Source organism: Crotalus tigris, unplaced genomic scaffold (genome assembly GCF_016545835.1).
Source record: "Crotalus tigris isolate CLP2741 ecotype Arizona unplaced genomic scaffold, ASM1654583v1 scf7180000017933.3771270, whole genome shotgun sequence".
Lineage (NCBI taxonomy): Eukaryota > Metazoa > Chordata > Lepidosauria > Squamata > Viperidae > Crotalus > Crotalus tigris.
The window spans coordinates 2,734,722-2,751,491 of record NW_024096726.1 but is presented as its reverse complement, the minus strand read 5'-3'; the positions used below and the strand labels follow the sequence as shown (position 1 = coordinate 2,751,491).

At 36.5% G+C, this 16,770-nt stretch overlaps 1 protein-coding gene across 3 annotated transcripts in view; it reads left to right on the top strand.

Annotated features, from left to right (window-relative positions):
* The window catches only part of CAB39 (calcium binding protein 39), a 53,302-nt gene extending 47,166 nt beyond the window's left edge, over positions 1-6,136 (top strand). For all 3 annotated transcript variants that reach the window (XM_039344654.1, XM_039344653.1, XM_039344652.1), the window contains 3 exons: positions 1,102-1,167; positions 1,751-1,894; positions 2,647-6,136. In XM_039344654.1, the coding sequence (XP_039200588.1) occupies positions 1,102-1,167; positions 1,751-1,894; positions 2,647-2,835 (399 nt within the window). In that variant the 3' untranslated portion in view covers positions 2,836-6,136. The remainder of the gene's footprint in view (positions 1-1,101; positions 1,168-1,750; positions 1,895-2,646) is intronic.
* Positions 6,137-16,770: the final 10,634 nt, after the last annotated feature.

Below are 16,770 nucleotides of genomic sequence, written 5' to 3'. Positions count from 1 at the left end.
CTTGCATTTCCACAAATGTGATAAGTTGCCCCCTTTTCAGGTAATGGGGGGGAATAAATGCTTTCCTTTTAATTTGTTATTAAAACTCAGTGCACTATAGTACTTATAGATGGGAGCCAGATTGACCAGCCAGGATCTGTCATAAATAACACCACAAATGTACCATGCAAGTTTATTTAGACTGGGGTAGAACTGCTTGCATAAGCTCGGTGGAAGTCGACATGGGAAAGGATTGTGTAGCTGTTTTCTGTCCCCACTCCATTCCTGCTTCGTAAATCTGAGAGGAATTTAGCTGACACCCCTCCCCTTCCAGACCCATAAGCTCCACCTCCCCCAAGCTACTCTCACTGGCAGTGAGAAGTAAATGCTGAAAAGCCTGCATGAAGAAGCGCTGAGAAGTGCCTCGAATGGACGCAGATGCTTAGGTTTGTTTTCATTATATAAAAAAAACCAACCTACAACTCTTTTCCCCCCTTCCCCATTACATGGGCCATCCCTTTCTACTTCCTTTGAATGAATTAATCACGGGACGGCCACTACCAATCCGCAGTTCTGGAGGGGTGGGCAAGGAATTGGGATGGCAAAAGGGAGGGAAGAAGAGAGGAGACGGTTTGCAATCTAGCATTATAGAATGGGGAATAAACCTCCAGGAAATCTTACCATCACGACAGCCAGATGCCTATCGTACTCCCAGTATAGAGGCTGGAAAGAGATATCTTTAGTTGATCGGCTGGTTTTAATAATAATAACCCTAGGACTCTTTTTGAGCGAGGGGGGGGGAGAGAAAACTTGCTGAGTAATATTTTTCCAGCGTATAAGACGACCCCCGACTTTTGCGAAGATTTTAAGTGTTTAGAAAGTCGTCTTATACGCCGGAATATACGGTACGTTTGCCTAAAGAATTAACTGAAAACTCCATTCAGTAAGCTGCAGAATACTTATTTAGTTGTTTTATGTATGTAGTACAAGAAAAATACTAAAAAAAATTAGAATAGTCTCTAAATGCATTGTTGTTTTTATTATTTCTAATTAAATGAGTCAAATAACTTGGGATCATTCTGTTGATTGAAAAGGCCATAATTATTTTTTTCTCCCATCCAGTTCTTCAGTGAATATGAAAAATTGCTCCACTCAGAAAATTATGTAACAAAACGACAGTCACTTAAGGTAAAAAAAAAAAATCACTATGCAATGGTATAAGAAGACTTAGTTATTCTGTTTTTCTATATTAAAATAAAATGTGTCACGAAGATTCTGAATCTTAGGAAATTTGTATGTTATTTATGTAACTTGTTAACACCAATTCTATAAGTATGTGTTGCAGTCAATACTAACTAAAGCTTTTTAAGCATGTAATATAAATTTCTCCTTTTTACTATAAACACTACTCATTTTTTTAATTGGAAGCAGCAGTAGTAAAAAGATCATTTTGCCATTTTCTTCCACCTTCCTTGCATCTGTGGTCTACTCTGGAAGAAGGCGTCTATATTTGTTCTTCGTGCTTCCATATGACAATTATTGGTCCATAAGGCAATGATGACCTCCATTTTTTATGATTTTTGGAATGAATCCAGATAATTTTAATAGTTTACATGGCAGAGAATAGGGCATAATAATAAATTACCTAGTATCACTACTTATCTTTTGGAAAATAAGAATTATGCAAAAGGAAATGCAACCATTGGCTCTGTTAACTATTGTGTGCTTTATAGTTCTTATGAAAAACAATCCTGTTTGTTTATTGCTGTAGCTACTTGGTGAATTGCTACTGGATAGACACAACTTCACAATTATGACAAAATATATCAGTAAACCTGAAAATCTCAAGCTAATGATGAATCTTTTACGGGACAAAAGTCGCAACATTCAGTTTGAGGCTTTCCACGTCTTTAAGGTAATGCTGATTTACAATTACAATGTAATACAGTTGCCTAGTAAGATTTGAATAAATGGGAAAGGGATGGAGCCAGCAATATTTTTTTGTATAAGTTTCAGAATCATAATATGTAAATCCAAGTAATTATTCTTATTTTTTAAATCCAGCATCACAGATCTAAACTATGGTATGAATAAATTTATTGCTTACGAAAATAAGTATCGGAATGCTGATTTTAGTTTCTTAATTAATTAACTCTGCCTATTTATAGAACTTTTAAATGGGTCTTCTTTGTATTTTGCTAGTCTTTTATGGATATTTGATCTACTTTCAGTTTGGAAACAGCATTGGAAACACTGCCTAAAGAGAAGCATGGTGGCCTAGAGGTGGAGCTCTTGCCTCACAATCAGGAGGCTATGAGTTCAATCCTAAGTAGTGGCAGATATTTCTCTCTGGGCACAAAGAGAAAATATCTGCTGCAGACTCCCTGTAGCATCAGAAAGAACGTTCAGCTAGTAAACGCTCAGCTCCCTTGAGTTGCCAACTCCACCCTAATGCAAGAGATTACAGAGTCATTAAAAGAAAAAAAAATGGAAAAACTGCCTACATTGTGTAATTGTGATTCTGACAAATTTTATGCATGGATTGCAATATTGTACATTGTACTTCAGTCCTTGTAAATTTCATGCATTGTATAGAGAAAATCGTATTCTTCTGTTAATATTTGCCAGTGCATTCTGATTTTAATTTTTCTGAAAATTGTATTGCAGGTGTTTGTAGCCAATCCTAACAAGACGCAACCTATATTAGATATTCTCTTAAAGAACCAGACCAAACTTATTGAGTTTCTCAGCAAGTTTCAGAACGACAGGACCGAGGATGAACAATTTAACGATGAGAAGACCTATTTAGTTAAACAGATCAGGGATTTGAAAAGACCAGCACAACAAGAAGCCTAATCTTCTATAAACCCCTAAAATATTAAATCCAAATTCAGCATTTGCTGTTAGATATTCAGCATCAGGCACTCTTATCACTTCATGAGGAACATTACTGCTAATCCGCTGTTCAGTGAACAGTTTGTTTGTTTTTTCTTCTCTTTATTTTTTAGTCCGAGTTGACAAACCTAGCTGCTGCTTTCTTGCACAATGTGGACTTTCTTGATATTTGTGTCTGAATTCAAGCACGCCGCTTGTTTTTAGAAGTCCAGGGTGGGGGTGGGATGGGAAAGATTATTGGTTCATGAAACAAACATATAAGACAGTTTGAGATAGGAGAGAAGGTATTAGACTAGTTTATAACAGGGTGCATGCTAGCAAATCTGATTCAATCCATATGTTTGCACTTAACCTTGTATGAGATGCGAGCACAATGTGATCTGTGCATATTTGGCACCATAGTATAAGATTATATGCCTTGATTTTTTTTTTAAAAATGTGCAGTGCTTTAATTGTAATCAAAGGGGAAATGTATCTAAGATGTGAGCTTTCTGGGATGAACAGTTGTCTTGCAAATAAAATTGATACTGAAACATAGCAATGTCTAAGAATGACATCTCAATGTTCATGAGGAAAATGTATATATGCCTTTCATTGCTTTATAGTTTGTTTTTGACAGTGATTTTCTGAGAATTGAGATGTAGACTTGGAAATACATTATAAGAATTTTTGTTACTTTTACTTCAAATTGTGTTTCAGACAATAGAGCTTAGCAGTGACACTTCGTGTTTCTTTTCAACAATGCTTGTTTTATTCTGTATATAACTCCTACGCTGCTCATTTCTTTAAAAATGATTTAATTTGTACAGCAGAGGAATGTTAATGTATTAGTCTGTAACTTTTACCTGATACTGATACTGAATTTTGCAAAATGAAAGCTCATGTAAAATGTTACCTTGGATCACATGAAAATACTGATTTCACATTTCTTAAATACTGCAGCATTAAAAAGAATCCATTTTTTTCTGTATTTGCAAGTATAATGCAGTGCCATCAGTTAAAGTAGACTAAAAATATAGCTCTGGAACCCACTAAACCTGTATTCCTCAATGTTGGCCTTCTCCATTTATATCAGTGCTGTGTTTGGCCAATTGTAAATTATAAAGATTATGCTAAATTAATTCAGATTTGTTTTTCATGTGGGTATAAAGAGAATCTCTCTTTTCATATCGTTAGTATAATAGTTGTGTTGTATTTAACTTATATTTTCCCATCAACAACCATAATTTTCATAACTGTCCTAGTGTCAATATCCTGTTCCTTAATGCTGCAAACTATCAGTATTTTTTTAAAGACTGATTTTGCACCACTTTTTGTTACTGTGATCATAACAAAATGCTAGATATATCTAAAGTATGTTATCAAAATCTTATCTATTCACCATAATAGTAGAACTGAGATGACAACCAGCCAACTTTTTGAATTAGGAGTATGAAAGTTCAAATTCCGCATGACTGAATCTGATTGAAAATGCTATACAATTATTTATTGCTTTCTAGCATCTATATGATTAAATTATTTTACAAATGATTAATTTGCTGATTGACATTTTAGCTAATTTTTAAAGCCTTCATAATGGAAGTTGGAATAAAGTCCAGCAAATAGAATTCTGATAATATTGGATATATGTTTCTTTCAGCAGTCATAAGCCATTTGCAAAATGATCTGTAATATCTACTGAAAAAGATCATTATCCTCTATTGCAGTGTTTCTCAACCTTGACAATTTTAAGGCATGTGGAATTCTGGGAGTTGAAGTCCACATGCCTTAAAATTGTCAAGGTTGAGAAACACTGCTCTATTGAATCATTTATATAGACAGGCAAAAGCAGCCGTGGAGGTGGTAATATTATAGATCAGTACAGTACTTTGTCTTTTTTTATATTTTGGTTTAGTATAGCTAAGACAAGGAAATATTAGGTGGCAAGTTATTCTCCATTATGCACAAGGCTTCCACTTTTAGAAAAAAATATATAGACATGCTAAAAGTTGTATATCTCTGTGTATATATATCTATATGTGTGTGTATGTGTGTGTGTACACACACATCTATCAAAATAGATATATGAAAGTTAAAAGATGGATCTGGATATTGATTTTGCTTCTCTTATTTGGCATGGGACAAAAGGTTATACTTTAAAAAAACATTAATCCTTGGAGTGTTGGCTTTCAAAAAAAGTTGTATTTAAGACCATTTGATGTGCTATTCATATTAAACTATTGTACTGGAAATGGTTTCTTATCTGTGTGAAGGCTTAAAGATATTACTAAAAGTTATTTAATGTGAGCTTTTGGGTTTTTTTTTCCTAAATGTGTACAATTGTAAATTTACTTCCATGAAAGCATCTCATTTCTTCAAATGAATGCATTTCTTATTAGAAGATCTGGCTGGCCCCTTAATTTAAATTGAAATAAAATTTTGAAGAAACACGAATTGTGTGCTATATAATATGTATCAAGAAGAAAGTTCACCCAAAAGTGAGTATTTCTCCTAAGAAGTATTCCGCTTCTTGTAAAACATTGGCCGTGCATTTAAAATTTTCATATACGTACATAATATCAAACCAGACATATTTACCACCTGGTCTATTCCTGGTTTATGCAATTGTTAGAGTTCTTAAAAATTATTTTAAGTTAAATTTTGGTCCTTCTAATAGAAATGGTCAAATATATTTGGAATTTAAAAAAAGACTATTTTTTTAGGACCGATTTGCTTTGCAGAAGTATTTGAGGTTGTACTGCCATTGTCTTCTCCAAAGTATCCGAACAACTATTTATGGGTGAATATGTTGAGAATAGTAAGGCATCTGAGCAGTTTTCCTGCTACTTGAAGAGATCACTAAGTAACTTCACGTTTCAATCTTTAGAGTAGAATTGCCATTGAATATTATATATAAATCTATGCCATATCATAAATGGTTTTGGAGTTCATAAATGATTACCTAGGCAGCCTCCATATATCAGTTTTCTGTAAGAGTAGTCCTTTCTGCCTCCTAAAGGTATACTCACTGTTTAAAAATTTTATGCAATTTTTTAATAAATGCTCAGATCCGCAGCACCAATAAAAAGTGCTTCTTCCCTTCCCACCCCCCAAAACTCTGCTAGATCTTATACAAAAGTGTATTAAATTATTAATGATTACGCTTGTTCATCACACTTAAATTTTTGTCTTTGAAACTTAACAGAAATGTTAGAATACATACATTCATACATCTTGGAATAGCATATTTGTAGAAATAAAATGCCCTAATTTTTGCAAGATTCTTGATCTGGTCTTGAATCTTCTTTTGTCACTGCTCCCGGTAGAATCAAAAGAAAATGCATTATAACTACAAGCTGGCAGAGGAGCTGAAAACCTATGAACTTAAATCAGAATGAAGTGGGCTAAACCAAACTTGTTTGTACCAAGAAGAAAGTAGGTTTAAATATTAAGTGTACACACAACTGGGCTTTCAGTGAGAAGCATATAATTAAAACATGCCTAAAATCAGCACACTGCATGTCCTGCGTCTTTGTTATCCTCAACTAACGTTTGGGGATGGAGTCGGTATTCCTAGGTAAGACGTGCAATGGATATATGATTGCATCAATTTTACCATTGAAACCAAGTCTGCCCCAAAATTACCACTATTATCTATTAAATTACAAGTAGTCCTCGATTTACAACGGTTCGTTAGTGACTGTTCAAAGTTATGACACTGAAAAAAGTGACATGGCCATTTTCACACTTAATAACCATTGCAGCATCCCATGGTCACGTCATCAAAATTCAGGTGCTTGGCAACTGGTTCATATTTATGAGACTTGCAGTTTCCTGGGGTCATGTGATCAGCTTTTCTGACCTGGTAAGCAAAGTCAATGGGCCAGTTTCATTTAACAACCTTGTTACTAAATTAGTAACTGTAGTGATTCACTTAACTGTGGCAAAAAGGTCATAAAATGGAGCAAAACTCACTTAACAAATGTTTCGCTTAACAACAGAAATTTGGGGCTCAATTATGATCGTAAATCGACGACTACCTGAATTTTAGAATTCCAATCTTCCATTTAGGAGGAAGGGATCTAGTTTTGTACTGGTAGTCCTGAATCCTACACTTTCTATCCTATCCCTCACAGTTACGGGTAGAAGGATATTGGCATTCTTCTGTAGAGTAGCTTAGCTGAGAAGATCAGATTAATGATATTAGGCATATATTCAAATCAGGCCATGTGAGGTTTTTTTAAAAAAAAACAACACTAGAACACTAGAAATACGTTATATTACATATCTTTTAATTTGACTATATGGCTAGAAGAAGCTATATAGTAAGGATATAGAACAGTGTTTCTCAACCTTGACAATTTTAAGGCATGTGGACTTCAACTCCCAGAATTCCACAGCCAGCATTGCTGGCTGTGGAATTCTGGGAGTTGAATCCACCTGCCTTAAAATTTATCAAGGTTTAAACACATATAGAAGAAGACAGTGCTTCAACTAAGAAATACGAAAGAGAATAAACTTCCTTTACTATCTAATGAGAATTGAGCATATTCAGAAGGCAATTTACTTATTTCAATATAGAACTAGAGCGCCTTTTAGAGTGGCTTTTAATAAAATCACAAAATATCATTAAAATAGCAATAGCACTTAGACGTACATACCACTTCATTGTGCTTTACAGCCCTCTAAGCCAGGGGTGTCAAACTGCCGGCCTGTGGGCCAGACGCGTCATGCGGAAGCCGTGCCCATCCCATTGCCGGCAATGGCAAAACTCCCGATACGTTGTGCGACATCATGTGACGTCACGAGTTTGACATGTCTGCTCTAAGCGGTTTACATAGTCGGCATATTGCCCCACAATCCAGGTCCTCATTTTACTGACCTCAGAAGGATGGAAGGCTGAGTCAACCTTGAGCCTGATAAAAGTATCAGCATCTGTAATGGAGCCCTGCATTTTACTGGCAGCTAATGCACTCCTCTCGGAACAGAAGTAATATACGCCCAAATACTATCCTTACTTTAGCATTCTGTACCAGCTCCAGTCTCCAGACCATCTTAAGAGTAGATCCACAGAAGATGTTACAATCCAGTCAGAGCTGATTAACTATGTGGCCAGGCTGTCTACAGAAATGGATGATTATCTAACTAAGTTGTGCATAGATACACCTAATAGAAGCCTTACCATTAAGAGATAAGTAGAAAATTTAAGAAAGGAATGGCAAAATGGAACAGAACAGAAAATGCAGAATGGAGATCATAGCTAGTGATTAGTTATGATGTTTAGCCATTCTAATATTTTGTTTCAGAACCTATTTGTTTCTAAAATTTCTAAACTTGTCCTTGGTAAGTGACCTAGTTTCGTACATGCTAAGGAGAAATTGTCAGAAATTAAATATCTTGCTGTATTTGTCAGAAGAGCAGAATGTACTTTTAGGCATCTAACCCAATGCAATGGATGGCTAGAATACTTCACATGTAGCCCATTTCAGTTTTGCATGTATTTACTCAAAACTTTTGGAATGTCACTTTCTCAGATGTAGTTTTCCAGGAAAAAAATGTGAGAAAATGCAAACATTTTCTAGCATCCCAAATTTGGTGCAGACAACCAGCACAAGATCTGGTTTTATATTTAAGGACCTTGCTGTGAAACTGATATAACAGGCTGAATATTGTCTGCATTTCCATGTTATTAAAGAATCTTTATCCAGCTGCTATGATTTTGAGAATTTCTGGGGTTTGATTCTTAATTTCTCAAGCAGAAATGTTTGTAAATTTACCCTTAGTAAAATTTAAGAATGGTATATGTTCTCCCATAAAACTTGTGGAATGGGTTTTCCTCTTTGTTTCCTCTCTTCTTTGTTCCACGCAGCTTCCTGGATATTTGCCAGTTATTCACAAACCGCATCTAAGCTTGGCCTGCCCACCAGACATGGAGTTTACAGTATCCATAATTTCAGTCAATGAGTTGGCTGTTGTGGGCATTGTAGTCTGCCCACTGGAATGGATTTGGTTGGGAGGATGTGTACATATTACTTTTTTTTTCTTTTTAGCAAAGGTTTAGTTTTACAATTAACTAGCCAGTTTTTCACCAATATACTTGTGTTAGCCTTTTTAGGTAGACCAGATTAGGAAAGAAGACACTCATCCAAAAAAAAAAAAAAAAAGACATTACTTTTTTGGGCTGAAATTATAATATGGAAAACTTGACAGCATTTTTCTTTTTCTTCCTCTTACACCAAAAGGAATCAAAGTGGGGCAAACATTCTTTTTTGTGCCTTCCTGTTTTTGAGCATTAAGTTCCTGAACTAGTGGCTGCTGAATAGTAAGGCTCTTCTACAACTTGGGAGTTAACTATATATTTGGATAGTGACTCCCTTTAAAATCTTGGGAATAAAACAAAAAGTATATCTCGGTGCCCTGTAACATACGGCCTGTTAACTTTTCAGATTGCCCGGCTTCATGCCTAAAACCAAAAGTAACAAAGAAAATGTTTATTTCCAATAATTATCCTCTGCATTATATGCATTTTGAAGGCATTCTGAAAAAAAATGAAGGAGTCTATAGTGCAATGCTTTTTTTTTTTTTAATATGTCTCGCTCACCAGGAAAAAAAAATCTAGTAAAGAAACATCTGGAAGGCTAAATGAAGTGGTGGCACTGAGGCAGTCATTTTATCAGAACGGCCATGTGTTTTCAGCTTAGAAAGGTTCGGAACCCTGGTCCAGCTGCTGTAGGTCTATCGGAAACAATGATAACCGTAGTTTATGCTAGCCCTATCCTTATGGGATAAGCCCCTGCCTTATGGACTATTCTCCCCTCCGAAATTAGAATGGCCCCAACTTTTCGGCTTTTTGCAAAGTTTTAAAAATTTGGCTGTGTTTCAGGGCCTGTAGCTTGGAATGTGCTAAGGACCCTGTTGCTTGGCTTTACTATTAGTTGATTAATCATCATTGCTGCTTTTTGTACATATTTATTTTAAGGAGGTTTTTATTGTTTTAATGTTTTTTAAATTGTTTTAATTGTTTTATAATTTTAAAATTGTAAGTCGCCGAGAGTCACTTGGTTGAGTTGGGTAACTATAGAAATTGAATGAACGAATAAAGGAATGAATGAATAAATGGAATGAAATAATGAATAAATAAATAATAAATACTAGTCTTTTGTTATGCCTACATATCAAAGGTTCTAAGTTAGCTGAGGACATTTGAGAACAGATAAAGGCAATAATGTGAAGTTTTCCACAGGGGTTATTCCAAATTAACCAAAAATATTTGCTTCTACTGCTAGTATTTTACATATTAAGTCCTGAAATAAACTTTGTATTTTAAGACATTTTGAAAGACTTTATTGAATTTATTGCCTGGTAGTTCAGTTGCCTTGACATAAGTGATCTATCACCTAGGCAATGAAACTGGCTACCATAGAAACTGGAAGGCACCATTCTTCACCACCTAGATTTTATCTCAGCCCGAAAAACAGCTGCAGTTTTAGAGAAGTAGTTGAGCCACCCTGTTTCAGGAAGTGTTAAACTGTTTTCTCCCAAAATTAAGTTTGTTTTCATGCTCTTTTCTAGAACTCTCAGAGTAGACTACACTGTTAATGATTTAGTCTGCTTCTTATTTACTCTGAAGTAAAACCCACTGTATTCAGTGAGAATTATTCTGGTATATGTGTGCACAGAATTGCAATCCTACAAGAATAAAAATATATAGATTCTAGTGCAAGTTACCTGTCACATTAGAGAAGCATTTGCTTTGTAAATTGAGCAACTACCAATAAATTAAAATTTGTTAGCGGAAGAATATCTTAAACCCTTACATTTTAAAAAAAATAGCAAAAAATTAAATACATAAATAGAGTTTACTACATAATGTACAATCAAAATTTATCCCTCGCGACACATACGCACAAAGAAAAGAAAGGGATAAGAGTCTGGAAAATTTTCTAAGGAAACACTCCAAACAATGTGAGCAGATTGCTTGATTGTTCTTTACTGCCCTTTGTTTAAAAAAAGAACCACAAATCCAATTCTAATGTTGACAGACCACATACATTAGCATTCTATTGATAAAGTCAAGAGTAGATTTGTTCTTCCAGTGTTGCATAGCTCAGTGCATTTGTCCAACTTCTGTACATATTTAATCTACCAGATATCCTAAATGCTGGATATACAGTCAAGCAATACATGTGTGTTCTTAATCAGCAACAATTATTTAGAAGTCATTTTAATCTATAACTTTAGTTATCCCAAAGATGCTTTTTCACAAGGCAACTGGACTTTCTTGTTTTTCTTTGAGGATGTTTCCCTTCTCGTCCAAGAAGCTTCTTCAGCTCTGACTGGATGGTGGGGAATGGAAAGATTTATACTCCAGCAGACAGCTGTTCATTTGCATTCAGACTTTGAAAAAGAGTTATATAAGACCTAGTAATAATTTGTTAAAAGGCCTAATTTACATAGAAAGTAGATTTACCTAGTATATAGTGAACGTTTTTTGTGAGCAGAAGAGCTGAGATTATATCTACAATCAGTGTCTCAAAGGTGCTTTTTCAAAAGGCAACTGGACTTTCTTTGTTTTTCCTTGAAAATATTTCGCTTCTTATCCAAGACGCACCTAGGTGTCTTTTGAAAAGCACCTTTGGGACAATCATGACCTGAATGACTAAGAATCTCCATAGATATCTACAATCAATATCTTCCATGTATGACTTACAGCTTAAAATGCAGGTGTATGAACTGATTTTCACACAAACTGGATACTCAGTAGTTGCCAATATTGCACAGATCCTGAGGAGGCAACAAACTGGATAGTTGTTCAAAACTGAAAAAATATTTCAGATTTTAAAAAATGGATTACAGATTTGTATTTGCTTCCCACTTATGAGAAGGGGCTACATATTCCTCAGAAAATGTATGATTGTAATGATTTATTTGTGTTCCAGTTCATTTTGAAGCACCTTATTGTCATAGAAGTTGAAGCATTGCCCTATTAAATACTCTAAATTCAATTTGCATATAATCCTACAAAAAATCTGTAAATATTAAGATTTACAAGCAAAAAAAGGAATCTATTCAGATTGTCTCCAGCAAGTCATAATCATAGAAAAATGACTCTTTTGCAATGATGTCACAATACCAGCTATATGTACTTATAGCCCATATTTCATATGCATATTTCCTCAATCTCCCCATTGAGTCCTGATTATCGATGCCCATGGCTATTACATGAACCACTTTTTTTTAAAACAAAATTTTATTTATAATACAATTAAAAAACATTGGATGTAACGTGACATTCCAGTATATACATTCTTATCAAGTTGTTCCACATTTTACAATCGATTCTTCATCTATAATTGTACATCTAAGTTTTTTATACAGTTCTTATTCTAAAATAACATATATTTCTATCTTAACGCTAACCTTTAATCCCAACCGTCCTCCTCGAATCCCTCCAACAGTAAAATTTATCCCAGTACATGAACCACTTTCTTGTTGTTGTTAGTTGCGAAGTCGTGTCCGACCCATCACGACCTGATGGACTCCAGGCCTTTCTGTCCTCTACCATCTTCTGGAGTCCATTTAAGTTCACGCCTACTGCTTCAGTGACTTCATCCAGCCATCTCATTCTCTGTCGTCCCCTTCTTCTATTGCCCTCAATCTTTCCCAGCATTAGGCTCTTTTCAAGTCAGTCCTTCCTTCTCATTAGGTGGCCAAAATACTTGAGTTTCAACTTCAGGATCTGGCCTTCTAAAGAGCAGTCAGGTTTGATCTCCTCTAGGACTGACTGGTTTGATCGCTTTGCAGTCCAGGGGACTCGCAGGAGTCTTCTCCAGCACCATAGTTCAAAGGCCTCAATTCTTTGGCGCTCAGCCTTTCTTATGGTCCAACTTTCACAGCCATACATTGCAACTGGGAAAATCATGGCTCTCACTATACGTACTTTTGTTGGCAGCGTGATGTCTCTGCTTTTTAGTATGCTGTCTAGATTTGCCATAGCTTTCCTCCCCAGGATCAAGCATCTTTTAATTTCTTGACTGCGGTCCCCATTTGTGGTGATTTTGGAGCCCAGGAAGATAAAATCTGTCACTACTTCCATTTCTTCCCCATCTATTTGCCAGGAATTGAGAGAGCCGAATGCTATGATCTTGGTTTTCTTAATGTTGCGTTTCAAGCCAACTTTTGCATTCTCCTTCTTCACCCGCATCAAGAGGCTCTTTAGTTCCTCTTCACTTTCTGCCATTAGAGTGGTATCATCTGCATATCTTAGGTTGTTGATATTTCTCCCGGCAAACTTAATTCCAACTTTTGATTCATCTAGCCCTGCCTTTCTCATGATGTGCTCTGCATATAAGTTAAATAGGCAGGGCGACAGTATACAGCCTTGCCTGACTCCTTTTCCAATTTTGAACCAATCAGTGGTTCCGTGTCCAGTTCTCACTGTTGCTTCTTGACCCGCATATAGGTTTCTCAAGAGACAAATGAGATGGTCTGCTACTCCCATCTCTTTAAGAACTTGCCACAATTTGTTGTGATCCACACAATCAAAGGCTTTAGCATAGTCAATGAAGCAGAAGTAGATGTTTTTCTGGAACTCCCTAGCTTTCTCCATGATCCAGCATATGTTGGCAATTTGATCTCTAGTTCCTCTGCCTCTTCGAAATCCTGCCTGTACTTCTGGTAGTTCTCGATCCACATACTGCTGGAGTCTAGCTTGTAGGATTTTAAGCATAACTTTACTAGCATGTGAAGTGAGTGCAATGGTGTGATAGTTTGAACATTCTTTGGCATTGCCTTTCTTTGGAATTGGAATGTAAACTGACCTTTTCCAATCCTGTGGCCACTGCTGAGTTTTCCAAATTTGCTGGCAAATTGAGTGTAGCACTTTTACTGCATCGCCTTTTAAGATTTTGAATAGCTCAGCTGGAATGCTGTCACCTCCACTAGCTTTGTTGTTGCTCAGATTTCTGAAGGCCCATTTCATTTCACATTCTAGGATGTCTGGCTCGAGGTCAGTGACCACCCTATCATGGTTATCAGGGACGCTAAGCTCGTTCTTGTATAGTTCTTCTGTGTAATTTTGCCACCTCTTCTTAATCTCTTCTGCCTCTGTTAGGTCCCTGCCATTTTGGTCCTTTATCATGCCCATCTTTGCATGAAAAATGTCCGATTTTCTTGAAGAGATCTCTGGTTCTTCCTATTCTATTGTTTTCTTCTATTTCTTTGCACTGTTCATTTAAGAGGCCATTCTTATCTCTTCTAGCTATTCTCTGGAATTCTGTGTTGACCGTGTGGTGATGTCCATGGTGATGCCATCTCTTGGGTTGTTGGTAAAGAGTGTTTGCTATGACCATCATATTCTCTTGACAAAATTCTATCAGCCTGTGCCCTGCTTCATTTTGTACTCCAAGGCCAAACTCGCCTGTTATTCCAGTTATCTTTTGGCTTCCTATTTTAGCATTCCAATCTCCCATGATGGTTTTTTGGTGTTGATTCTATAAGGTGCTGTAGGGTTTCATAGAACCGGTCAGTTTCATCCTCTTCAGCACCAGTGGTTGGGGCATAGACTTGGACTACTGTGATATTGAATGGTTTGCCTTGGATTCGCACTGAGATCATTCTGTCATTTTGGGGTTTGTATCCCAGTATTGCTTTTCCTACTCTTTTATTGACTATGAAAGCTACTCCTTTTCTTCTGAGGGATTCTTGCCCGCAGTAGTATACCTGATGGTCCTTTGAATTAAATTCACCCATTCCTGTCCATTTTAGTTCGCTGATTCCTAAGATGTCGATGTTCAGTCTTGTCATCTTTTGTTTGACGACGTCCAGCTTGCCTTGATTCATGGATCTTACATTCCAAATTCCTATGGAGAAAAGATCTTTAAAGCATTGGACTTTTCTTTCACCACCAGATGCATCCACAGCTGAGCATCCTTTCAGCTTTGGCCCAGTCGCTTCACTCTTTCTGGCGCTACTAGTACTAGCCCTCCGCTCTTCCCCAATAGCATACTGGACACCTTCTGACCTGAGGGATTCATTTTCCAGCGTCATATCTTTTTGCTTTTTGGTACTGTCCATGGGATTTTCATGGCAAAGATACTGGAGTGGGTTGCCATTTCCTTCTGCAGTGGATCACATTTTGTCAGAACTCTCTGCTATGACCTGTCCGACTTGGGTGGCCCTGCACGGCATAGCTCATAGCTTCATTGAGTTATGCAAGCCCCTTTGCCATGACAAGGCAGTAATCCATGAAGGATTCTTGTTATACAAACATTGAAAATAATTATGTACAAATTATGGAAAATCTGAATGAATTTAATAGTCTTGAAATGAATTAATACTATTAAAAATGGTTTTCATCTGACAGCTCTTCCTTAGCCATCAGTGTGGAAATATCCTCTCATCCAAGATTAGAATGGCTCCAACCTTATTAACCTTTTGCACAGCCCTAAAAACCTGACTATGTTCCTGAGCCCTGGGAGGCTAAATATGCTAAGGGCCCTGTTTCCTGGCTTTATTGTTAATAGGCCAAGTATCTTGGTTGCTCTGTATATTTATTTTTGATTTTTTTTTAAAAAAATGTTTTAATTGTAGTACTTTTTAATTGTAAGCCACCCAAAGTCATTGATTGAGATAAGTAGCTACAGAAATTGAATTGAATCTCTTGTGCTTTTAAGAATTACTGACCTCTTATATGTATCTATCCCACCAAGCTTTTTGTAAAAGCTGTTTATTCTTCGAAGGATTATAAAATGTTCTGTAAGAAAATAATTTCAGTTCCTGTTTTAAAAGTTGAAATAACACTTGTCCCTATTTATAAGACAACCCCAATTCCTTAATTCCAAGTTAGAATTTAAACTTCTATAAATATTATAAACACAACAACATAATCATACCCACCTTGAGTATACAAAGCCTTCAACACAAGCATTCCAAACCAAGTAGGTAAGCAAAACAAATAAAATTGCCTTTCCAAATCTGGTTGGGGAAACAACCGGTTTCAGCTGAACCCTGATTAAGACAGAAGTGGATACTTGGAATCCAGAGGTTTACCATCTTTAGTTCTGGATAGGAGGGCAGTGCCCAGACAGTCCCAATTCAGAACTTTGGGGTTCATCTAAACTTGCGACTCCTGCTCGTATTGTGGTTGGGGGAGCCTTTGCACAATTTTGGATTGTACACCAACTGCACCCTTTTCTGGACCATGAGGCTCTATGCTCAGTTACTGGTCATTTCCCATTGCAATGCATTCTTTATGGGGTTATTCTTGAAGAGTATTCAGAAGCTACAATTGGTCCAGAATGCAGCAGCATGGACACTTTTGGAGATCCCTAGGGTGGCACAACCGTTACACAAACCACTGGCAGTAGATTTGCTTCTGGTTCCAATCCAAGATGTTGGTCAGTACCTTTAATGCCCTTTATAGCCAGGATATCTGAGGAGCTGTCTTTCTTAAATGGGATTGACCTAACCACTAATGCTGGCAAAACAAACAAACAGCTGGCGGGGTCCTAGTGAAGAACCTTTTTTGTCATATCCCCCCCCCCACCCTGAACAATTTGCCACAGGAAGTGAGGGTCACCCATCTTTCTGGCCTTCAAGAAATGCCTTAAAACTTGGCTATGGTGGTTGGCACGGGGCCCCGAAGAAGCTGTTGGCTGGAAGTGGCTAATATAATAACAGAGAAGTCACTGCCACCTCTCCACTTTATAGCTCTGATTTTTTTTTAGTTTGTTTTAACCTTTTGTAATTTTAATCTGTTTGTATTTATAATTACTTTTTACATCCATGTTTTATTATGTTATAAGCTGCCAGTCTCCTTGAACTGCAAGATGAGCAGTATATGAAATTGGTAAGTAAATAAATAAAATAAATAAATAGCATCAATTCCAATCTCTCTCTCCCCCCTTCATTAAATAA